Raw genomic sequence first — 27,444 nt, forward strand, 5'->3', positions numbered from 1 at the left:
AAAAGTAATTGCTCATTCTATGAGACAGGCTATTTTGCTGCATATTTGGAAAAGTAGATGCTTAGCTATATTTTCTAACCATATTCTGCATCAGGAAGTGGAAATGTTACAATTTTACTATGACATTATGATACAATTGAACTTTTTGTGTTTTCGGCTGAAGACTGATGATGCCAACTGCAGAAGACTGAATGAATTAATGAAATCAAGTACCAACTTCTACATTGGCATGACGGAAAGGTCAACTATTCTAAGCAGCTTCAGAAGTCCTTCAAATTCCATGTGTAATAGTTGAGAATCAAGTATATTTTGTAAACTAGTTAAGAAGATGGCTCCGGGACTTATGTATCTCATTGTATTTTATTATCTTTTTTAATAATTTGCAGTCTTCTCTTGGACTGCTACCATTTTAGTATTTCAACTTTGTTCAATTAATAAATTAATTAATTAAACACTACTGCAAATCTTGGAGCAATGCTACCACTCAACTAAGCTCTCGGTTTTAACTTCATTAGCGAACTCATAACTAAAAAGGTCTCGCCAATCAAATTACCCCACAGGTTTCAGATTCCTGAACAAGGTCGTAGAAAAAACAACCTTGAAAATCCATCTACACCATGGGTACTGAAAAGAGACCATGTTTGAGGTACTAAACCTAGATATCTAATTATTATCATAAAGTATTCAACCAACACCCATATGCTCCAAAATGCAGAAAGTCTCGATTGTTCTAAGCGTAAGACAGGAGAAATCATAGTCCACTACGCAAGGTTCACGCTCCCATTTGAAACAAAGATTAGTGAATATAGAAGATGAGAAATTATTTACCTTTTCTCGTATGGAAACCGGTAGATTTGCAGTTTTTGCCTTTGTAGTAGCCAATGGGGCCCTTCTTGGAAGTGAGAATTTGCAATGCTGAACTGCGCTTCTTTCGCATGCCTCTTGCTAATCCCGACAGTAAACCTGCCATCTCCCACGCTGCTTCGTGATACACCGCACCGTCGGGAACTTTTCGATCACATTTTTTCTTCCAATTCAATCTTTGTGGAGGCAGAGTGATATGATATGATATGATAGATTTTAATGACGTCCACGAGACTAAAGTAGTCTATGGGACCCATGCAATCACCCTTCCAAGTCAGGAGCGAAACTAGTCAGTTGTAAAGTTTCGGTTAACTTGTTTCTCCCTTCTCTGAAGTTTGGTAATCAAATCCGCTGCTCTCTTCACTTGATCTTCCTCGAATAAATAGTTGAAGTCCCTGTTCTGCAATATTTTTGTATAACCAGATCTGATGTCATTGTAAGTCGGGCAGTCTTTGACAAAGTGTTGCTCTGTCTCAACTATTCCCATATTACAAAATAAACATGTTCTATCTGCCCACTCTTCCTTTGGAACTTGCCACCGACCAGTTTCACATCGCAGCTAATGTGAACTAGTTCGAAGTTGTGCCATCAACATTTTTGCTTTCCAATTAATAGGTGCTCTTATATAGGCCTTTTCATCATGATTAGAAGTGGGATTAAATTCTTTAATGTAATAAGATTTTTTCTGCCCTATGCGTCTTGTCCACAGAATATTGCGAAATTTTTTATTGACAAACTTTTTTATTTCTATAATGTTATCCGGGTAGGTTTGGATGTTGATATCCCATTTTCGCATCCATTTGTCATTTTGCTTCATCTATGTGCTTTTTTGCCTCACACGTTTTTCCTCTATGATCAACTTGGGCCAATGATGTGTTTCCAACCCTTGGGTTTTCTTTAAGTAGCTTATCATTCGGACCAAAGCAACGGCCTCTAATGGAAAGGAACCCACCTCCACCAAAAGGATCTCATACGGAACTGTGGTCTTGACTTTAAGATTGCATGTGATGAAGTATTTTTGAATTCTTTCTACTTGCCGCCATTTCTGTTTGGACATACTACCTCCCCACACTTCATATCCGTATAGAATAACCGGAGTGACCAGCAAACCAAAAAGAGTTTTCATGGTCGTCCAATCCCATAATTTTGCATTCCTACACTTGTTTTGTAAAGAGTATAACGCCTTCCAGCCCCCTTAGATCCTTTTTGATCTGCAAGTATCCCAATTGAGTTTGTTATGAAAATCAATGCCCAAGTATTTGTACTCTTCCACAATCTCAAGTGGTCTATTTTCAAATAGAAACTCGTCTTGTATGCTCCTATTCTTCTTCAGCGAGAAGATCATAATTTTGGTTTTGCTAGTGTTAACTTGCATTCCTACTTCATGACAAAAACTTTCTAGTGTTGTCAAGTGCTCTTTCAAACCTTTAGCTATTCTAGCAAGAATTATGAGATCATCTGCATATAAGAGCAATCTTATCACAAAGTGGGCCAGCTACACCCCCTCACCATTGGTCTTGTTTATCCACTTTTCTAACTTGTCAATATAGAGCCCGAACAATGTTGGAGATAACAGACACCCTTGCTTAATCCCGATGTTACTGTCAAAATTTTCTGATAGCCCTTCTGTCGTTCTGATTTTAGCTTTGACCTACTCATATAATATGTAAACCGCTGACCTAAGTTCTTTAGCAACTTCCAACTCTTCCATTCTATCCCATAATTTATTACGTGGCACTGTGTCGAATGCTTTTTTTAAGTCCACGAAACAACAAAAAGCCTCGTTCCCTAGAGTGTCCCAAACTTTCTCAATCAAGTGTCTAAGAGTGATGCCATGATCTATAGTAGAGTGTTTTGGTCTAAAGCCTGCTTGCCCTATTGCACGTTTGCCTTCCGTTTCAGCCTAGTTGCTAATTTTTTGTTCTACCAAGCTGCCAAATAACTTGCTAAATAGTGGATTGATCATGATGGTTCGGTAATTAGAAGGATTATTTATATCTCCACTTTTGTGGAGTGGGATCACCACACTTGTTGTCCATTTTACAGGGAAACCTTCTCTGTTGATACTATTGAAAATTTTAGTGATGTGTGGTGTGAGGGTTTCAGCACCCCATTTTAAGTATTCAGCTTGAAACCCATCTATATCTTGCGCTTTACCGGCAGCTAACCTCCTTATGCCTTGGATAATATCCTTTTCACTGAATAACTCCCCTATAGTCTCTGTTTCCATGGTTCTACGTTCTCCTAGATCACACTCGTAGAGAGTCTTGGCATATTCCAGCCATTTGGTTCCTGTTATGTTGTTCTCTATCTGAGTTTTTCTCTGCTGAAGTTCTTTCCAAAACTTTCTGGGGTTGTTTTTACCAAGATTAATCAACTCGATTCTTCTCTTATTTACATACTCTCCTTTCTTCTTTTTAATCAGCTAATCATACTCCTTTCTACTTTCTTTATTTATGTTCTTTTTCCAATTTCTTTTTGTTGTTTTGCATTCCTCATCAAACCATGGATTGGCCGGAAAAGTGTTATTGGCTTCTCTTGTGGCCCTAGATCTTTTACACTCCTCCAGTGCTTCAATGATAGTAAGAACAAGATTATCCTTGTCCATGAGATGATGTTTATCAGACTCAGGATGGTTTTCTGGAAACCTAGACAGCCGCAAAAGAGAGTTTTGGAAGGTAGCATGGTTTTCTTGTGTCATTAAAACTTTGCCAATCGGAATCATCTTCCTCTTTTGTAAAGGTTTTGGGACAATATGTTGATCTTTAAAGTGAGTGGCCACCCTTATCAAGATGGGGTTATGATCAGATTTTAGCTCCATGGGGCAGTCCTCTATCTCAAAGTTAATTATCTTTGTGACATATTCTTGCAAGCATATTACATAGTCAACAACACTTTGTCCATTGTATCTTTTGCATGTGATTCCACCTGATTTAGGCCATTTTTCCAAACCATTACATATGACCATCTTATATAGGCAGCATAAACCTAGTAATTTCGCACCAAAATGATTAATCTTTCCCATGCTATCCTGTGAAGATCTTTCCCATTTTTGTGTCCCTTCTTCTTCAAGCCAAATTGGGTCTCTGCTTTCATTGTAACTCTACTTAAGATTGAGAGTTTGGTTGTTTGTTGTTCTAGCATTGAGGGAGAGTTTACATGATCTTTTTTAATTATATGTTTTATAAACATAGAATATGTACGATCCATAGGGTTCGTTTGGTTGTTGGTATTGGAATTGAATATTAGAATAGAAAAATAGAATGGGAATGGGAATGGAAATGGAAATGGACAATTTCAATCTTCTTTGGTTCACTTGGAATTTGATTGGAAATATGTGAATTCATTATATGGTTGTACAAAAATGGAATAGTAATAAGGTTAAGTTTAGTATTTTTTTTTTTTAAATTCTTAAATTTTTTTGTTTTAATTTATTGTTTTTTGTTTAATTTTTTCAATAGTAAAAAGGTTAATTTATTTTCATTTTTATTTTATTCATTGAAGTTAATGAGAAATATAATTTATTTCATCTTTTTAAACAAATAGATATAATAATAATAAATGTTATAAAAAAATTGTTTTAAAAAAATTAAGATTAAAGAAAAATGGATTGGGAATAGGAATGGCCTATTCCAATAAAAACTTTTTTTTTGGAATGGATATATGCCTATTTTAGGGGCAAAATTGGAATATTTATGCTTATTCCCTATTTTGATTTGGGGTACCAAACAGATAATACATTTCTTATTCCTAATCCAACAACCAAACGGCCCTTAAATGATGATTAGCCACACCTCAATGTCCAATGGGTATGTCGTACATGTCAGGAAGGTCCTTTAGTTCTCTTTATATTTTCTTATGTCCCTATCATTCTATCTATCTATATTTGTCTATATCTTCCTCTCTATGTCTCCTTTTCTATCCCCTAGATTTCCTTCTATCTTTACCTCTTAATCTGTCTCTGTATCTCTATCTATGTTTCTCTCATCCTATATCTCTCTCACATTGTATATCCCTATATCTCTCCCTATCTCTACCTCTTTTTATATATCACTTTCGATTTGTATCTTCATCATTTTAACTATCCCTATGTCATTCTAACTATCATTATCTCATTCTTCCCTTATATCTCCTCTCTCTACATTTATATATACCATCTCTACCTACCACTTTCTCCTCTCTTTATCTATCACTTTCTAGAGATTTCTCTCCTCCATGAGTTGTGGGTCAAAAGAGTCCATCTTTCATGAGAATGAATGGAACACTTTACTCGATGTCTGTAAAGGTGAAGCATTGAGACTTCCTAGGAGGTCACCCATCCCACAATAGTTAAACTCACTTTTCTTGAAACCTCATTCATAATTATAATTATCTATTCATTAAAAAAGTAAAATAATATTACATAACCTTTAGTAATTTGACTCATTCACTTTAAAATAAAAAATAAAAAATCGTGTGGGGCCAATCATGAATAAGCTACCATCCTAGAGCAAAGAAATGTGTAATCTAGATTGATTTTTAATATCTTCGAGTTTATCCAACATGAGTCCCTCCTAATACAAATTTATCTAAATTTCACAAAATATTACTGAGAACTAAATGACCAAAACCATCATAAGAAAATACTAATATGGCAAGTATGGGTGAGGTGAAATTTTAGGTCTAATTTAAACTATATTTGTTTTATTTTACTTTTAAACAATGTTTTTTTGGATAATTAAAGAATTTTTTTTCAAATTTTAATCATAATAGATTGTTTCACTTGTAAAGGTGATTTATAGTTTTACCAATTGTACTCTTTAAAATCACTTATTGACATCTTGTTTTATCAATTGGTTGAACGTTGTTTTTAAATTTTAATTAATTAAATATAAATATTTTATTTAAAACTACACTCATTATAATTATGTATTCATTAAAAATAACATTATTATACGAACTTTACTAATTTGAGTGGACCACTTAAAGATCTACATTTTAGTTGGACAATCATGACTAAGTGTCACATAGTGACATGTATTTGCCTATAACATTTTATATTAGATTTGATTTGGATATAATTATCTTCTATGTGAAATGTATTGTTGACCAAATTGTTAAAATTTAAATACTTCTAAATTATAGAGAGGAGGGACTAAAAATTTACATTTGAAATTAAAAAATAAAATTAATATAAATTATTGTTAATAAAAATATATATATTAATAGGAGATTTTCCAAATGGGGAATTCTCTAGATAGTAAGTCCATCTATGCTAGTATGGCATATCTAGAAGGAGAGAAATCGTAGGATTTTTGAAAAGAAAGAGATGGGACTTGAAGTTCTACAGGAAAAGATTAAAGATGACATTGAAGAAGTTGTTGACATCAGGAGCCAAGGGCTGAAGTATAGATACCAATCTAAATGGGATCATGATATGGAAGTTTTATGGTCATTCAAATCTAAAGGGGATCACCTCGTGAGAGATAAGAAGGTGGTCAAAAATTCAGTTACTTGGTAGCCTCCTCAATAGGGGTGGTTGAATTTAAATTTTGACAGGGCTAGTAGAGGTAATTTGGGTAGAAGTGGGATTGGTGTAATCATTCAAAATGAAGAAGGGTGGTTGGTCAAAGCAATTGTAGGTCCCATTGGCATTACTTCAAACAATGTTGTAGAGATCTATGTGTTGGAAACTGATCTTAGATGGTGTGCATCAAATAGAATATTCAACTTGTTCATCGAGGGAGATTCAACGATCATCATCAACGGAGTAGCGAAGAGGGATTTCCTATCGTGGAGACTAGCAGATTGAATCCCAAAAATCTTAGAACATTTGAGATCAATGGGCGAATTTCAACTTCAACATGTTTACTGAGAAGGTAACAAGGCAACAAACTTGCTAGTGAATTTGGGGATTGATTGTAATGAAGTGATGGGATTTGAGTATGGTGATCACATGTCATTGTATTTGAAGGAGATTCTTACATAGGGCATTCGGTCATTCATGAGTAAAGGCATTGGATAATAACAGAAGGTGGTGCTTTGCTTGCTAGAAGTGGAGTTTCTCACGAGTTTAGGACCTTTGTCTTCCACTTTCAGATTGAGGTAATCTTTTTTCGGGATTCATAGTAGAGATCAGTCAGATTGAATGGTTTGGCATAATATCATCATGTGGCCCTTGCACATCCTGTGTTAAACCGCATTTGTAGACATTTCAATCCCAATTTCGTGACAATAATTCTTTTTAAGGAGAAGTGTCTTCATCCTTTTGCCTCACACAGATGGTGAGTGTCTTGGGTATCAGTTGTAGGTGTATGCAGGAAGTGGCATTGGTGGAGACACCGAAGGAACAAGTATCCAAAATTTTCAAGCATGTCAATGATTATTGATTTGTTGGGTGTGGACTATTGGATAGGAGGCCATGTACACAATGGTAAGATGTTGATTGATCTTTTTCAACCCATTATCCAAGTATTGGGGCATCCGGTGACTGCAAATGGCATGATACAAAGAATGATTGCAGAAGAGATTTATTTGGAGGTGACTATCGCCCTAGATTTGATTGACACCAGCCTCTTTGGTGGAAGTATGTTGGGCTTATTTTGTCTAGAAGCCGAAGGTAAGAAGAAACTGATGAAAAAGGCATGGAAGCTATTTAAGACTTGCGTCGCAAAGGAGTATAACATGAGTAAGTTCGAGGCCTTTTATCAAGCTAATGATAACCTAATTCCAGCAAAAGTAACAACAAGGAGCTACTCTCTATTGGCAAAGGGATTGGGTATCTCTTTCATTGAAATAGATAGCATAGCTTGTTTGTAAATGGTTTTATAAATGGAGAGATAGCTCCTACATACTATGTAATCTCTTTTTTTCCACTAATACAAAGGGTACTGCTCCTAAGCGCATATATATATATATATATATATATATATATATATATATATATATATATATATATATATATATATATATATATATATATATATATATATATATATATATATATATATATATATATATATAACCATAAAACAAAAATAAGAGGAAAAAAATAAGAATAGAAATGTAAAAAATGTAATCAATCATGATAAAAGAAAATGCATCTCTTCTTTATTAATAATTATTTGTACCTTTTTCAAAAAAGAATTTGTGTTTTAAAATTAGTATGAATATGGCTTGATTCAAAAATTATGGTAGTATTTTCTATATATGTGATAAAGCACTCGAATTTGATAGTTATCTTAGTATTAAAAATAACACAAGAAAAACAAATATCTAAGTTAATAGAGTACAATAGAAATTACATGAATCTTAGTTCTTTTGTCATTAAAATGTAAAAAGATAACAAAAAAGGAAAAACAATTATGAGAGATCAAAATATTAGAAATTCTTATGGAGTGAAGAAACTATTTTTTGATAAATAGATGTAAATTATAGTACCGATAAAGACATGTTTAAAGATGTTAATGTGAACTATATTTTTTTTATAATTAACATTAAGTTGGTCAATTAATAAAAATTAAATAGAAATGTTTTTCTTCTAAAATATAATAGTAATTCAAAATTCATGTTATTTAAAGTTTTTTTAAAAATATTATTAAAGATTTTCTAAGTCAAAATGAAATTTTAAGATATTTTATTTATTAAAATCTATTTTTTTCATTTAATTATCTAAATTATTATATAGAGAAAAATAAAAAATCTCCATTTAATTTCAATATATTATGTTATTATAATTTTCCCTTATAAAAAAAAGACAAATATAAATGAAAAAGTATATTAAGTAAAATATATACATAATATTTATTTTATACAAAAATCTATTTCTATTTTAATAGTTATCTACAGTAACCTATTAATTTAGAATAATAAGCAAAATATAAATATTGAATCCCATTGGCAAAATATAAATTAACTAAATAAAGTATGAAAAAATGTCAAATAGAGTGACTCATATTGCAAATACATTAATGGAGTATGGATTGGAAATTAGTCCATGTGATGTAATGAGGTAATACAACCAACTAGAACAATGAAAATGATAGTGAAAATTTATGCATTCTTAATCGTTAAAATTGTGTGAAGCTAATATTGCTCGACGAATATAAAACAAACAAATTAAAAGGACAGACCAAAAGATGAGGTGGACAAAACAAGCACAAAATAGAACCATTAGCATTCGAGAAAACTGGACGACTGCAATATATTCTATGGTGGCCATTGCTTCTTAAGCAACTAACAACTGTCCATTGTAAAAGTGAGATTCTCCATTCCAAATAGAAAATGCCTCCGGCATAATAAAAATATCTTTTTAATTTTTTCTTATTAATATATGTCTTATAAATAACAAAGAAATAAAGGTCTTGGGAAAATGGACTTGGAAGAAAGAAAATATATTATATGAAAGAGCTTAATTCTTATATGTGATCAGCTTAAAAAACATATACATGAGCTAACATTTCTTAGAGAGCTAAAATTCTTATTGCACGCCTTAAGAACCAATTCTTATCAACTTCCTTGTGACACTTTATTTTAGAATGTGATGCTTACAAGGATAGCAAGGAAAAAACTATGGATAATTTATCTAATAAAATATAGATAAGTATCACATGGAATCACATGAGACATCAAATATAGACTTTTTACATACTTAAAATGTAGAGATGAGTTTTTAATCAAACAATATCAATCCATATATCTATTTAATAGGTTACCTTCTATTTGATGCTTCAAACCATATGAATATGTCGGTATATGTAGGATGAGTGATTGCAATCTCTAAAATAAAATGTGAATATTCTATATATTGATGAGCCCTCTAATTCCATGTGATACTTACCTATTCTACCAACTCCTATGGCATAATTTATATATTGATTAAGGTATCACGACTGATATATTGATACAAGATACAAATATGTAGCATATGAAAGATGAGAGCATGTCTCCAATGATGAATGAGAAGATATCAGACATAGCAGAGAAATATTAATCTAGAGGCTATATATTATCAACAAATAAAGGCATACTAGATATAAATGTTTGTGATTATTATTTGGCACAATTTATTTAATGAGGATTACATTGAGAAGTTGGGAGTTCCCATTGTCAACTTGCACAAGAAAGGAACTCGGTTATTGAAGTTGGCTTAATTTGGCAGGTTGTCTCACTCGCTATATTTAGCCTTATGGGCATTAAAAATTATCGCACTATCTATGTGTTAGAATGATTAGAACTAGCACTTGCACCTACATGAGGTTCAAGGAAAAGTTGATAGGAGATTAAAGATGAATTTAATTTAAAAATAATTATGAAAATAAAAATATAATATATATTTTAGGTTACCTATTAACAAATATTAATAATTTCTTATTGTGATGCAAATGACCTAATTTCATAGGCATTTTATCCTAAATCTATTGAACAATGGATACTAAAAACTAAGTGTTTATCTACATTTTGGACAATGAGTAATGAAGTAATAAATAAATCATATTTTTGAAATTCAATACACCATAAATTGAAAAAAAAATCTTAATATTTTTTAATTGTCTTTTGTGGTCACATCATAATAGATTTTGAAATGTGTTCAACCTTCAAAACTATTATTTTTATAAAATAGTCAAATGGACATAGTTTTTTAAAGTTTTATATGGGACTAAAGCATAAATATCATTATGAGGATTTTAAGAATCATGAATCGAGATTTAATATAAATATTTAAGATAAAAGATAAAACTAAATGAAATTACTTCAAAACCTTTAGGAAGTCGAGACCCACCAATGTTGATTATTTGATACTTGCAACAAAAATATATATTACAATAAACTTATAAATTAAAATTACAAATAACTAGAGAAAAATATTGACATCAATTTGAATATTGTGTATACTAATTTTTTTCATTAAACAATACAATTTAAAAAAATGAACTTAATTGAAACTTATCTTTATTTATTATTTAATCAATCAGTAGCTTTATGTATTAACAAGTGCCACATAGTGGCTTAGTACTTGCCTTTAGCTTTTATATAAATATAGTTTTAATTTAGTAAATTTATTGTAGTTTATAAAATATTTTAATTAATAAAAATATTAAATAATTATAGTTTTCTATAATGATATTAATTATAATTATAATTTAAATTTTATTTATAAATATTATTATTATTATATATGTACTATTGTATATATGTCATCTAATAATATTATATTAGAAATTTATTAAAATATAAAAATAATAATATTTTTATAGTAATAATATATAATAGTATTTTTGAAACTATTATATTATATATGAAAGATGTCTTTTTAGTATTTTTAATTGAATGACAAATATTATATTATAAAAAAAAAAATATTAAAATATAAAAAATTAAACCAAATCATTTACATTAAAAAATATCAAACATTAATGAATCATATTCACCTTAATAAAAACAAACTCTTAAAAATTATTAGTTTTACAACGGCCAATATAAGAGCTAAATGAATTCAACCAATCGAATCTTAGAAAAATAATTTCTTAAAATTATAATGTTAACAATCATGCATCTATGCTATGCAACATATTAGTTTGATAAAAAAATTTAAATCAATTAATTTTTAAGTTGTAGAAACCAAAAAATTAAATCAGTGTTTAAAGCATACAATCTAAAAAGTATCACAATAGTACTTAGCCTATCGGCAAGTACTAATAAACTATAGTTTTCAGTTAATGAAATTTCAAAGTACTTTTCTTTAGCTCCAAACTACACTTGTATTTATCGAAAATCGACCCTATACCAAGGATTATATTGGTCACGCCAAATAATTAAATAGATTATGAAGCCAATGATTGTTGTTAACAATTTGAATCTAGTTTGGAATGAAGAAACCATGCTTCATCCCTCCATTATCTACTCAATGGCTTATGATACCAAATACTTCATGTCTTGTATTGTAATCATAATGGGTATTTTTAGTTCTAACGTGGATACAGGGGAGCCAAATAGATTAGAGTCATGTATATGGTAATGGCAAGTTTGGAGTGAATTTTAGCATGAGCTCAAAGAAAGGGAAAATGGTAAATTGAATGGCTTTTGAAGCACCTACTTAGTGAAAATGAGTGTCAGCTTTAAGCAAAACATGTGACAACCCTTGCAATCATCATTCTTCTTGAGTACGACACGTGGGTGATAGATAGGATGCAATAGTGGCCTATGTGGCAGAAACTCAAATGTTGAAGTATGAACAATTATCTCTATCAAAAGATGAGACATATATACTTGATAAAATGTCTATTTCTTTATAAGCCAGGTGTCAGGTGTAATCATGCTACCTTCTTTCTCTTATTTTAAGATGACAGTTATAACCGTCAAGGAGGAGATATTTGAAGGGACATTATGTTAAAGTGAAAGTCATTCAAAAGAGAAGCCACAAAGACTAGAAAGTTTTCAAGAGCCATATGATCTCAAGATTTAGTTATGAAAATTAAATAACATTCACTTATGCCTATTTATTGCAAAAGCATTGAACAGACACGGGTTCTAGTTTTAGCTTTGAGGGGCAGACTTTGTGCTGCAAGAAAGAGAGTCAGAAATAATAAAAAGACAAGGAAAGGGGGATTGTATTTTTCTATAAACTTCGCACTACAAGAGGGTAGATATTTTTCCAAATAAGTGATTTGTGTGTTAGTGAACAATTTTTCCCTTCAGTAATAGTAGTTAACAAACAAGGAAAGCATCCACCACAATTGAGTTCTTTCAAATGAACCCTCTTTGTTTTGAGGCCAACTCCCTCCTTAAATGATAAATGTTAATTTTATTTATTTGATAAATTTATTTCAAAAGAATCTATCAAGCATTGTGGTATCTTTTAACCAAAAAGATCTAAGGCTTTTTATAAATACTTTTCCATCTCTCATACAAAAGTATTGCAGGGATAATATTGATTAAAAAACAAGCCAAAGGACTTATTCAATTGTGTATCAAAAAATGAATAAAATAAAAATGATTGATTATTGAACAATATAATCAAAACCATTCACAAAATAGAGTATATCATTATTGACCATAACCATGAAAACATTGAGCATATGAAATGAATCCAAATGATTAATACATATAACCACAAATAATCAATAACACATTACTAGTATCAAAAGATGATTGCATATATTCCTTGTTCATGTAAATAGCATAACAAATTTGGTTCAATCTGAACCTACTTTAACAACTTAAGTTACTATTATAGAAATACTAGAGTATCAATACCAAAAACATTTAAAATTTCACAATATATTGTCACATAAGGCCCATAAAATAGTTATAAAACTAACTCTCAAACAGAGTAGCAAATACTAAACTTAAAACCATAAAATAACTATTCTATGATCTAAGCTAAGTAATTGAAATACTAGCTGCAATTCCTGGTCATCCTTGCTCCATGATCGCATTGCCACCTACAGTTTTCTAGTTCTTGTAAGAAACTTCAAAATTGACAATCTCTTTTTGTTGTGAAACTCCCAGCTGTTCTGTCCTCAACTGCCAGATGGTAATGACTCGACGAGCGTGTTCCATTTTCTTAATTTGCATCATCAGATGATCATCATTGATAATAATCATGGAATTTGTTCAAGCAATGACTACTAGGCTAGTAACTGATAATTCCTTGGCCTCTTTGAAAGATCAATTATTTGCTAGATTGATCATTGTTGCCTAGGATTTCAACATCGATGCATTTAACATCATTCTGCAGGATTTACTTTAGGCAATTGAGCTCTTTGACTAATTATGAACATTCATCTAGGCACCACTCGATGACCATATTCCTCCATTCTAAATTAGTTTGGGAGATGTACAAGAAGTCTACATCAACTGCAGAATTCTACTTCTTGGCTAAGAATTTATCTACGCCATATTCCTGAACTTCCATGATGTCTTCCACAAAATCTTCCCATCTTACCTTCTCTTCGGCCCATGCATTTAGCTTTACTTCTAGGTCATCCATCATTTGTTTAGCTTTCACCTTTGTCTCAGCTAGGTGAGCAATGTAGTTAACTTCACGAGAAACTACTAACTCAAGCCACTCATCAAAAGCTTTAGAAACTGACCTTTTCACTTGGTCGATGAACTATGGATTTGTTGGGGAAGTCACATCAATCAGGGAGATTGCCTAAGGTTGTTCGGGCTCTGCATTCTAGAGATTATGAATGTATTCTACCAACATGTAAATAGATTGTTTTAGTTCCTTCTTCTCCTTCCAATCTTTCCATATGCAACTGGTGACCCTTGCATGTCCTACATCGAGGATTTTCATATATGTGGCTTTAGAAGTTGGTCAAAGAACTCTTTTATCTATCATGTAGTCTTGAGGAGTAATGTCTTCAAGAGTTTTTCCTTTAGATGGCTTGAATATATTAGTCACCCAATCTCATGTTTGTTCATCAACTCCGAGCATAGCCTCTATCTTTGGCTTTTTTATTTTTAATGATTTTCCCAGACATTTCCCAACCATATCTTTGACTGAAACACTTACAGGCTCCAAACCCTTTGTCTTACTTATAGACATATCAAACCAATTTGGTGCTGAAGAGGTACCTTTGGATGGAGGTGTTTGTAAAGTAGGACAAACATATTTGGCAATTGTTGACATAGAAGCATTGGCATCACCTTTTGTTGGTTGAGAATTTTGATCCATGACTTCTTGCACTCTTTCTTCAGGAGGATCAACCCCAGCTTCTATCTCGATTGGACCTATGCCAGAACCTTTTTCAATAGCTTTCTAATTTTTCTCCTTGGTACGAGAGCAGGTCCATCTCGTTCGCTTGGGTTGTTGAACTAGACTTTGAACTTCGGACAAAACTTCAACTTCAAGGTTCAGAATACCTACAAAGGAAAAGGTGACATCTTTATCAGTATCAATATCATGAATTGCCTACTTTTCATTTTTCAATTTTGATTGCCTTTTCTCCTTCAACATGTTTTTAGTCCTCATTATAACTAGATCAGTCGGGGACTACAAATCATCTTCTTCAGGTGAATCCCAATCTATCTCTGGGAGGGGAAAGGCTTCAACCTATGTTATATAAAAGGGATTGACAATTTTGTCGCCTCTATTTTCCCACACACCTTTCACATTCATTTGCAATCTAAATTCTTTTATCTATTTTAGGGTCAACCTAGACCACCACCTCTTCCTGACTTCATAGTCATCATCACAATCATCCCATAAGTCTTCTAACTAAGGAATATGCAAGAATTCCAGTTGCAATTCAAATAAAGGATATGAAAAAAATTTATCATCAAAATTAAGGCAAAGAGTGTGGGCTTGTAAGTTCATCAAACTTAGTTCATGTTTGAGAGCTAAGGCATCTTGTATAGTTTTGCATCTATAGTGACCAAGTTCTATAGGGAATGTAGAACCAGAACCTTTCCTAGCTTTGCAATTCCCATCCACTTTAGCTACCTATTTGTAGACCTCCATCAAAACATATTTGTCCAAGCAATGCCTCGCCAATTTTAGTGGCCTTCCTTCATACTTGTTGACTCAGATGTAGGTGAACTTAGTGAACTGGGTGAAGAAGTTGCCATAGATTGATACAAATTGTGTTGCCTCCTCTATTAACCTTCTCTACTCTTTCCCTTCTAGTTCAAAGATCTAGAAAGAAATGTATCTTACACTCTTTTGAATTCTTCTCCATTCTTTTCCTTTTGAAAATAGGGGAAATATTCATAAATAGGTATATTATTTACTTAATTACTGTGCAGAAGCCTGACCCATTCTTTACACATAAAATATATATGATCTCATATAAAAACCAAATACTCTAGATGCTTGAGAAAGTTCCTCATGTAGCCTGTCAGGTATCATTTTTGCCCAGTCCATGTGCTTGTTCTTATCACTCAGAATGGTTTGGACAAAGAAATACATCCAATTCTCCTAGTGGAAGGCATGTTGATTTCCTTTAATCTTGTTCAAGAGAGTAATCACATCTTTGATCTCAAGGATCATGTGATCTCTTCTCAATGGGTAAGGAAGGTAGGAACCCCCCTTTCTCTAGTCTAAGCAACCAATTCTTGGCAATGGCATTATTGAATGTGTTTGGGTTGACTGAAAATTTGATACTAAGAGGCCAATCGTCCACGCTTCATATACCTTGTGTAGCGAAATCCTCAAAGTACCCATGATTATAACCCTATTTATATAGACTAGAACTTCTCCTAGATACCTTCTTATGCATCTTTGGGTGACATAATATCTATTTCTACATTCTAAAACTAGTTCTGGGCAAAGAACTCACTCTAGGAAACTAGCAACTTGTAGCAATCCGCTATTGACAAAATTTTCAGCAAATTTTCAGCAATAGAACCATGATTGGGTTGGGAGAACCTAGCTAGCAACTTATTCATATCTTCATCAGCAAGGAAGGTATCCTTTAGTGTGGGTAAGAAATGAGCAAGGGAAGAAACAAGCTTTTCTTTTGGTAATTTGGGGCAAGAGCTAGCCATGAGAATAAAACACAACAATCCTTTTCAAAAATAATTAAGAACAATTGGAAATGGAGGTGGTTAACAGAGTTACTAACTTAAGTGAAAGAAGTAATAGAAACCATTAGGGAAGGTAAAAGAAACTCACCATGTAGGACAAACAATAATGTACTTCTATGATCAATGTAGTTGCAGATGCCTATGACTCCATACAAGGGTGAGTTTTTACCTTTTTGCGGATATCATAATGAAAAGGAAAGTTGCCTGGAAAAGCCTTTAAGTGGATAATTACATCATGACATAGCATGAAAAGTATCGATTTGATAGGGACACTAAATTCATTGATGAGAGTATTTTCCTTTGCACGTAACAAATCTCTTTGCCGCACTTCATACCAATCATTTATTGCAAGGTGTCACTTCAACCTTTAAACGGAAGGATCTTGGTGCATCTTTGTACTTCCACATGTTAGTCTTCTTGAATGTTATGGGCTTGTGAACTGAACATTGAACTATTTAGAAGTTTAGGTTCAAGTTCAAATCCATGAATATATAGAAAATAGGAGTATAAAACCATCATAAACTTCATCAAAAGTGTAAAAGAGTGACTAAAAATGAAGTTTGAAAAGAAAAGCAATTCAAAGTTAGGTTTCAAAATGCACCTAATATTCAAAGGACTTTATTTTAATGCTCAGCCTAAATACCACTTGGACAAGTTGGTTGAACCTTGAACTTTGAACTTAATCAGTTCAAGGTTATGAAAAGGTTCACATTGTAGGCCTAACAGAAACAAGAACTAGTAAATTTGAACATTGAACTAGAATGTGTTCAAGGTTCAAAGTTCAAAACTCAAACTTGGTAGGGATTCATTGAAAAACATTGAGCAAGAATATATGTGGCTTTTACATGGGTACCAGTGTGTCAAAGAACAAATCTTTCGTTGTTTTATTGTGTTTAGAGGAGGAAAGTTTTAGTATATTAGAACATTGAGTTTGTTTGTTAGCTTTATGATCAATGTTGATCTTTGAATTATCTTGGTTTCCTCTAAATGCAATTTTGACACATATGATTATTTCCATGATTATTATTAGGACTTTGGGATTTTTGTATTCGTGTATTTGGAAAGAACAATTTGTCTTTCTTTCTGCATTTATCCTATAACGTAATAATTGGGTAAATGAGATTTGTATCATTTGCTTAGTATTTTCTTTTTGTTGGTTAGTCCCTTCACATCTATGTCATGTTTACGAATAGATGTTTGTAAGCCTTTCTTGCTTTGAGGTTAAAAGCATTATCAATTGTAGTGTATTTGATTCATTGTAAAACACACATGGGGAGTTGTACCCTAATAAATTCAAAGGGCACTCACGCTCTTCAATAGCGAAGAGACCCAACTGTTAGCATTGATTTAGTCTTCCTCTCTGGGCATCTTAGAGTTAGTTTGTATGTATTTCTTTGGAAGATAGTCTTTTCACTAACATATGTATACCAAGATTGGAGAAGAGAGTATGCCAAATTAAGGGTGAAGGCCAGCCATTTTTTAAGTCTTCATAATTTGAGCTCTGTGTTTCTCGCTAAGTTGCTACTTTGGATTAAGTTGAGGTTCAAAATGAAATTCATAAAATAAAAAATTTACATTAAGTAGAGTTGTTATCATTTACTAATTGTAACAATGGATTTGAAGTTGAGAGTAGAGATTCATATGTAGAATTCATGAAATTTCTCATACATTGCCTAGGTAATTATCTTATATTGCTACTAAATTGAGGAGAGAAATGAATAGAGAAATTGCCCCTGTTGGAAGTTTGATGGATAGAGACACTACTGCCATGAAATATGTTTACCTTATAACCTAATATAGTTATAGTGGAATTCTTGGCAGTTGAACAAGAAAAACAAGAACACCCAATAAGTTCATAATTTGAGGGATCTTTCAAAAGGGAGTTGAAGTATTGAACTAGAGGAAATATACCAGCCATGAAAAAAAATCTAAGCTCAAGGAACATGACTTGGTATTAAGTCAATCTAGCAGTCTTGTAGGTAATGAGAAATCTTTATTGTTTGTGTTGTTCGAGTAAGAAGAGAAATCTAGATTATTTTCTTCTCTCCTCATGCTCATGTTGATGTAGTTTTCTTCGGGTGAGCTGAGGAAACGTCCTTGGATTTTATGTCCAAGATAATATGCCAATGATTTATCACAACACTATTAGTTGGGCCAAGAAAAAACAACTAGAAGATGATCTCATTTCACTTCACTGAATCGTTTGTTGTTTATTCAAGTATCTAGCTAGCTAAACCAATGCAACATGTAACTCTTTCATATATAAAGAGAATATCTACCATGTCAAAAACAACTCTACTAAATAGCTAATGGAGTTAGGGAACTACTTGCTTTTCAATTTTTGGTGGTGTGTGGTACAAGTCAATAGGTAAAAATAACTTTAGACACCAAAGATAGTTTTTTATATTGGAGATCTGGTAGTTTGAAGGCATCAAACAAGTTTTTGGTGTGAGACAGGTTTTGGAATACCTGTACACAAGCTTCCTCCCAAGTAAATCCCATCAACTAATAACTAAGAGGGGAGATGAATCAATTATCCTTAGGTCCAGATTTACCTGTTATCTCTCAAAATTTGCACCCTTGTGCCAAGTTACACAACTTATCCTTCTACAGAAACATGGGATCTTTTCGAGGTTTATGGGTCACCCAATTGGAAAGAACCTCTAGATTATAGGTCGGTTCCTATAAGATACATTCAACTAAAGCTTAACACTTAACTTTCTGAGGGAAAGGGATAGAAAGATAACATAAAATGAAACCTCCTAACTTCTAAAAGGTGATGCACCAGGTAAAGCTTGGCTAAAATTACATAACAGTACCTTACATAACTTGATCCACAACTCAACTCTCATATACACAACTCAGTATTACATATGCCCTTGCATCAACAATTTACAAGAAGATCATGAAATGATCACAATTTTAATAGGAGGAAATTATGTCCTCACACCTCAAAGTTCCACATTAATACAACTTGTAACCTGCAAGTAAACCTATATTTCTGCATGGAGGTATTGTTTGGTAAGTGCAAGATCAAGGAAATGGAAAGATAACTTCATAAGAAACTACACTATGACACTTAGCACACAAAATAACAGAAAATGAGAAGGAAAACAAAAAAAAATATTGATCACCAAGCTACCAAAATTTTGACATATAGTTTAGTACATGAGTTATAATAACTCCATTAATTGTTGTCAAGAACTTAAAGAAAATACATAAAGCCAACCAAAGGGAAAAAGAACTCCCTCACCATGAAGATTCAACAAAAACTTATATAAATTTTCAGCCAAATGCACTAATCAATGAAGCACAATGAATGTTGGGTCGGATTCCATAATCAAACCACTTTTTGGGTCCCTTAAAACACTTCAAAAAGGTAAATAAGTGCTCAAAAAGTCATACCTTAGTAGCTTCCACATAAAGGTTCTTCATAAATGCACTCTTATCTCTCAAAATATACCAATAAAGTCTCTGAAATGAAATAAACTTCTAACCTTGAAATCCCATCAATATGACCTTACACCTTGCCATAACTCTCTAAAATATCTTTGTTTGACTTCTACAGATAAAAATAAATATCTTATCTTGCACTTTAAGTAATAATTATTAAATAACTTATAATCCATTTACTTGATAAATATCAATTAAGTAATGAACTATAAAGTATTTAATACATTTATTTAACAATTATTAGATAATAAATAATGTATTATTTAAAAAAAATTAATTATGTCAATAATATTTATTAAGTGATAATTAAATCACTTAACAATATTATTAATATAATAATGTTCATTAAAAATAATAGCTTATAAATTATTTAATATTTTTATTAAAAAATAAAAATAAAAATTTATTTATTTATTTTAAAAGCTAATTTCCATATTTTGTATTTTTAAAATAATATCAAATAAATGATTTATAAAAGCTCATTCATAAATATTATATAAAAAATACAATACAAACTTACAGAAATAAATAAGATTTGAAGCTTCTTGTTATCATTTCCAAAAATCTGGAAGCTCTTTGTTGATTTCTCTTTAGATCTGAAACCTTGGGGTAAAGTTTAATATAGGAAAACTCTGCTTCCTTCCTCTTACAACTATTTTAGATGTACCCTTCTTGCTTTGTAACCCTTCAACTTGCTATAAATCTGACTCTTGTATTTGGCTCAAACGAAAATGCACCATTGATTGACATAATTATGACTTCCTAAAATGAGTTGAGGGTGAAAATTTAGATAACAGTACCAATTCAAATTTTAAAAACTTAATCAAACTTATGAATCTACTCGTCCAATATAGCAAATCATCAATAATCCAACTTAATCATATCAACACTTAGCTCTTTGTTTTAGTGTCATCCAAATTGCAAAAACAAGTAAATAACATGAAACATGAAAAAAAAAATCACACAAGTATGACACTAGGATTTAATGTAGAAACCCAATTTGGGAAAAACCACCAAGGAACATGCTACCACTTTTTCACTCTTCAGAAGTGAACTCAGTTAAGAGCCAAACTTGTTAAAGGTTACAAAACACATTGTTAGGTGTGACCCTATCAAAGGATTTAATCACCCTGTGAGGAGTGGCCTTGTTAGAGGTCTTTAAGATATTCCATCAGAATGTCACCTTAATCAAAGGATTTACAATATGACTATTAGGTCAATCTCAATCAAAGGAGGTTATTTCCATAATGGGTAGAAAGTAACAACTAGGTTGATATGATAAATCACAACTCACTTTGCATGTTTAGATCTCCATTACACTAGTAAATTTAGGCTTAAATTTCGACGCAAAAAGGTCAAAATTTCGACAAGAGTAGGTCGATAAGGCGACCAAGCTTGCTGTCGATCTTTTTTGTTCAGTTTTTTGCCACATACATTTTGCGTCAAAATTTTGACTACATAAAGGTGGACTTACTGACGCGAATTTCGTCAATTTCCCTGTTATTTCCTCATTTGCGAGCGGTGCTCGTCGAAATTTTGATGTAAACCTTCATAATTTTGCTTCGAAATTGCGACAAAAGCAATTTACATTTCTCCGCCGGTGCCATACAAGCGACATCGAAGTGGACCAGTTTTGCGTCAAAATTTTGACCAAAATATTGCATTTGTGTCGAAATTGAGACCAAGATATGTAGAAATTTCGACGAGCTATCCCATTTATTATAAAAGCTTTGCTCTCATAGGAGCCTTCTAAACTGCACAAAACTTGATTCTAAAGCGTAATTGCTTAGTGCATGAGAGTCAAGGTATCATGCACATTTCTACCCCCACACCATTGTTTCATTCGTCACATGATTTATTTCATACAAAACAATGGGAAGGAGGAAGAAATGTGCATGATATCCTGAGTCTCCATCGAGCAATTATGCTTTACAACTCAAATTTTGTGCAGTTTAAAAGGGTCCTATGAGAGCAAAGCCTTTGCAATAATTGGCACAACACGTCTAAATTTTGGTTCCTACAGGGAAGAATAAAATTAGGAAAGAATTATTTATTAGGAATGAAAGCCAATAATTTCATCTATTTTTCAAACAGATAAACATGACAAAAAAACTTACAGTCCCAATCACATCATCATAAGAGTACATATATAACTATAACTATGTCTAAAACCAACATAATTTACAAATATACACAATTCAAATATTATCCTTTGATATTTTTTTTAATGAAAAGTTTTAAGTCAACTATGTTATCGCCTTGGATGTAATACCAAACTGTCATTAGGCTAAAGACTGCAGCAAGATTTACGATTTACAAATGCAAGGAGAACTACCCAACCAAAGTAGAAAATGACATGAAAAGTTAACAATCTATCAATTAACAATCTATAGATGAAATATTTCTAGCAATTGAACTGTACATTATAGAAACAAAAAATTGCCTTAAAATTGACACCTCACCAGTTGTTCATTTGCATCTGTAATGGCTTCACAAAAGTTGAAAGCTTATGATTTGTCAAGAACACAAAAGGCACTCATAGTTCAGTTGCATCAATAAAACTAAAGTAGTTCAGTTGCACGGTGAGGGCAAGAGACTGTCAATATCGATTGTGGAGTTGCAGATAGGTAAGCAATAAACATAAAAAGGTAGTACAATATTTTAATAGCAATTGTGACCTTCACAGTTTTTCTCAGTAGTTTTGGGTCATTAAATTGGATAGAAAATTGATAGTAAAATGTGAAAGAGAACACACATAATGTCACATCAAAATAAGTTTGCATCCTACATATGAGTATGCATCAAAACTGAATTTTTACCTCCTCAATCTATCTGTATCAATAAAGAAATAAGATGTTTTTGTAATACAAAATTCTTGAACCCTATTCGACTGTAATCTTTTAAACCTGCAAAATAAAACAAAAGCCATAAGAACTAAAATAAAAGGATTTATTTCTAACAAACTATCACATATGCTTTGTATATACCTTAGGACATGATACAAGCTGTTTCACAAGCAACACTAAACATTCCAAATTTTTTCTCATTTACTAGAGTGATGATAAACTATATGCAAAGTAGAAATAGTGCAGCATAATAGATGATTAGTATCTACAATTTTTAATACTGAAAATTATAAAGAACATAATACTCACAAGTGTCTCTGCCTAAGAGAATGCAACCCAAGTTTATCATGATCTCTGCAACATTCATTGCATTGGGAATATCCTGCTTATTTGCAAACACCAGTAACATTGCATCTTGTAGTTCATCTTGCAAGAACAAGAAACTTAAATGATAAAAAAAAATCTACGAATAACATGAAAATAATTGTTAAAAGAATGAGGCCAATTTTACACATAATAACCAAAGTTGCCATGAGAAAGACATGAAATCTTCTTGATCCATTTTCCAATTGTGTTTATACAATCCTAAAAATTCACTTTGATAGTTTTGACTAATTATTGTTGGAAGGATTTTATTTGCTTCATCAAATGAGTGTATATTGTAGTCTTGGCTTCTTGTATTTTTCAAGATAGTATCATTACTTGTCTAGTATTGTTCAATCTGAAAGGATGATATTAATATGTTATTTTTCTATAATAGCCAAAACAAGGGGTTGTTAACCATTACACAAACAAGGGATGAAAGCATAAACATAGGGCATCAACAACACAACAAAATAAACCTTTTCCTATGCACTTGGACAAAAGTCTAAGCAATGCTATTGTTAGGATTGCAACAAAAGAAACCCCACTACAACCTATCAACAAGGCCCAAGAGTGATTATTTAAGAGTCAGCATTATCAGTAGAATTTTGTTCAAAACAGAAGTGGGAGCAGTAACTTCAACAACATAGGCCACAAGGCTAGCAGGCATCACACCTGAAATACGGTCTAACATCCAAAATTGTGACAAGAATGGAAGCGATAGAAGTCTAGCTCAGACCAACAGCATGAGAAGCATCAATATAATCAAAAAATGTTTCTTCTTCATTAGAAAAAAAGTCCTCAAAAGGAAAATCTAAAACAGTATCAGAAGCTCTTCTTGTCAAATGGTCATTTTTCACGGCCCTCCATCAAGTGACAACACCTATCCAACACAAAATGGCAATCATTAGGCATGTATCCTATAAAGATGTAATCTCTACAACAAAATGGAAAACCCTCATATTCAATGCTTTGCCCATGGCCTCTCATCAACCATGATTGAAGTGGAGAGATCTCTATTTCAACTAGAATACAAACATAGAATAGCCCAAAATTGTACTAGTCCCATCCAATTTTAGGAACGAGCAAAGGGAATTTCCAATGGCCTCGGGCAAAAAAACTCACAAAAGTGAAATGAAGATGAGGAAGGAAAACCCAAACATAACTCACATAGGTATAGCTCAATGTCACCAAACATTAGGGACTTCAAAGAATTAGTCACCCAACGGTGTAAATCTTAGAGGCACTAGAGACTCTAAGAATTTATAGACCATACTTCTGCATTGATAAAAGTCCATGTTATCACCACAAAATAGGACAAACTTTGCATAAGACTTGACAGCCCAAGCATAGCTCCTTCAACCAAAATTTGACAGACAATTATCTAGAGCATTCAACGGGTCTAGAACCACCAACAAGAGCAAATATCCTAGCACCTAGAAGCCTAGCTTAGCGCTACACCAGGAGAGTCAAACCCCAACAAAAACCATCCAATGGATCTCTTCTGATGGGGTGTGTTACGAGTATATTAAGTTCCCCTCTTTCTCCAAAGTGGAAAACATCATGAATTTTTAGTTCAGATCTACATTATGTAATACTGCTTTGCTCATGTTTAGAGACCCTTATAGTATATTCAGAGATACTTATTATATCTACTCTATAATAAATGGCAGTGTAATAGCATACTAGCATTAGAGTTCATAACCCACATCAAAAGTGGTTAGTTACACAAGAAGAAGCATCGAACATGGGACATGAGAAACAAATTTAGATTGATTTGTCCTTTATTATCAGAGGATCATAGTAAAGCACAACACAAATTCTCAAATATAAATAATAGTCAACTGTCATTTTACTTAGATCCCTATGAAAATGTAGCACTGAAATACAATATACATTGGAGTTAGGAATTTGGTTGACAACCAAAATCAATTGAATTGAAATAAGAAAATTCACCAAAGAATCAACTAAATATGTAATTTTAAGCATATTTTGCTACTCAAAATGTTATGACTTCTTCCTTCTTGACCTTAAACTCGTGACATTTTCTAGTTTTATGGGGGGAAACATGATCTCTCCAACTGTTAGTTCTAAATGGCTTCCACCTTAGGCACATAGAGTCTTTGAACTAGATAGATAAAATACACAACCATGCTGAAGACCATGGAAATAGAGGATAACATGGAAAATACCAAACAACAAGTTGGATGATGATGAAGACTATAGTGAAGGTAGAAGATCCCAGACATCATCAATTAATACCAAACTACCAAATGGAGTATACACACTTGAAAAGATAAGACACACCTTATAACTAAATGAAACTCTAGAAGCTACCATCAAATGGCATGACATTGAATCATTACCAATAAATGAATACAACATAGAGAAGCTACTAGATATGGTATTTCTATTCATTTTTCAAATGAAAGAGTGTAGTAGGTATGCAACCATGACTAAGGAAAGTGCAATTTCACACCATTTGCCATGTTGATGTTGAGATACAGACCTGTGCAATCCAATCTCCCAAGGAATAGATAGCACCACGTATTGCCATCTTTGCCAAAACAGGATTTGTCATAAAGCGATGTTAGAATAGTTAATAAAATGGTCATAAATTATGTTGTTATAGTAAAAGAATACTTTAACTTAAGAAAAAAAACTATACAATATTAAAACATGATATTGTGCTTTAAAAACTAAAAAGGTACCTGTAACGAAGAACTTCATTTTGACTTGCTAATTGGTTGTCACTATTAACTATAAGCTTATCTTTAAAGTTTGAGCTTCACTTGGTTTCGAGAATAGTTAAATATTCTCTACTTAACAGGGCCAACCACGTGAAGGTGGAAGCTCATTTGGCCCCTCCCCCCCCCCCCCTAACATCACTCTAAATTCCCTATTAACATTTAATAACATTCAATTCATCCATTTTTGAAATATAACATTCAATCATTATAATCACATGATAACATTCATTAACACGTAAAATTCATAAACACACAACATTCATGAATAATTCAAAAGTAAGTCATTCATGAATAATTCATTAACACAATATTCATTAACACCCAATATTAATGAATCATATTCATTAACAATATTCAAGAGTAAGTCATTCATGAATAATCATATATTTTTTCAAGAGTAAGTCATTCATGAATAATCATATCTTTTTTGCTCTCTTGCCATTTCTTTTTTTCATAAAATTTCTAGGAGGAATATCAATGTCCTCGTCATCCCCATTAAGATTTAATAACATTCAATTCATCCATTTTTGAAATATAGCATTCAATCATTACAATCACATGATAACATTCATTAACACATAAAATTCATAAACACACAACATTCGTGAATAATTCATTAACACGCAACATTCAAGAGTAAGTCATTCCTAAATAATTCATTAACACCCAACATTAATGAATAATATTCATTAACACAATATTCATTAACAATATTCAAGAGTAAGTCATTCATGAATAATCATTTCTTTTTTGCTCTCTTGCCGTTTCTTTTTTTTATAAAATTTCTAAGAGGAATATCAATGTCCTCGTCATCCCCCTCCTCTACTGGTTCTAAAACATGTCTCCTCCTCATCTGTTTAGGAACATGATGAGGCCATTGCACCAAAGGGGGGTTTGCTGCAATAACAAGTACTCCATGAGTTAAATTTGCACCATTTTATATTAGTGAATTACAAGTTTTTATTTAAGTAAAAGAACTATAAATCAAAAAATTAATTTAAAAGAACAAAACATAGATTTTCTTTACCTGAATGTGCGACATGATCTACTTGTTGATTAGTCTGAACATCCTCGGACACTCATTCAACACGACATGATTCTATATCCTCAACACAAAAAGGTTACACCAAGTTCAATTAAAGATGTTAAATTGTATTAATAATTATATAATTAGTTTTAAATAACAAATGAGCACCTCCATCGATAGTACAATGCACATTAGGGGCTTCATGATGCTACGTATGATTTGTGTCATGATTAACAGACTGCATTGCAATGTCATGCACATTATTATCAAATAAATTGTTGCTGAAGTATTCAATTTATAATATATATTTTTGCATATTTACCTGTGCACATGATGCAGGAGACTGTTTGGTTGGGGCAATGGAAGTTTGCCGTAGGCATTCAGCCACTGCTGCATAGCCTTGCTTGAAGGCAATTTTTTTGTGTTCTTCTGTGGCCTCCAGATTAAAATCAGTGCCCTGCATTTTTTTATTAATTAACAAAATTATTTGCATTTTATAAATCATTTTTCTTTGCAATTCATTTATTGCTACTTACAACGCGTGCTTTGATTTTCGAATATCCCCTTGAGCCAAGTTTGTGCTGCCCAACCTTTTCCAGCCTCACCTTTGTTGCCTTTGATGTGTCTTGCA

General features: G+C 32.2%; 1 protein-coding gene across 1 annotated transcript in view; it reads right to left on the minus strand.

Annotated features, from left to right (window-relative positions):
• Positions 1-4,026, minus strand: part of LOC149537154 (uncharacterized) — a 55,503-nt gene extending 51,477 nt beyond the window's left edge. Inside the window, exons 1-2 of the mRNA XM_089807257.1 lie at positions 4,008-4,026; positions 829-1,056 (exon numbers count right to left, since the gene is read on the minus strand). Of these exons, the coding sequence (XP_089663383.1) occupies positions 829-970 (142 nt within the window). The 5' untranslated portion in view covers positions 971-1,056; positions 4,008-4,026. The remainder of the gene's footprint in view (positions 1-828; positions 1,057-4,007) is intronic.
• Between the last annotated feature and the right edge of the window lie 23,418 nt (positions 4,027-27,444).

The sequence above is a fragment of the Cupressus sempervirens genome, chromosome 10 (assembly GCF_028749045.1).
Source record: "Cupressus sempervirens isolate cs-2001-9-10 chromosome 10, ASM2874904v1, whole genome shotgun sequence".
Classification (NCBI taxonomy): domain Eukaryota; kingdom Viridiplantae; phylum Streptophyta; class Pinopsida; order Cupressales; family Cupressaceae; genus Cupressus; species Cupressus sempervirens.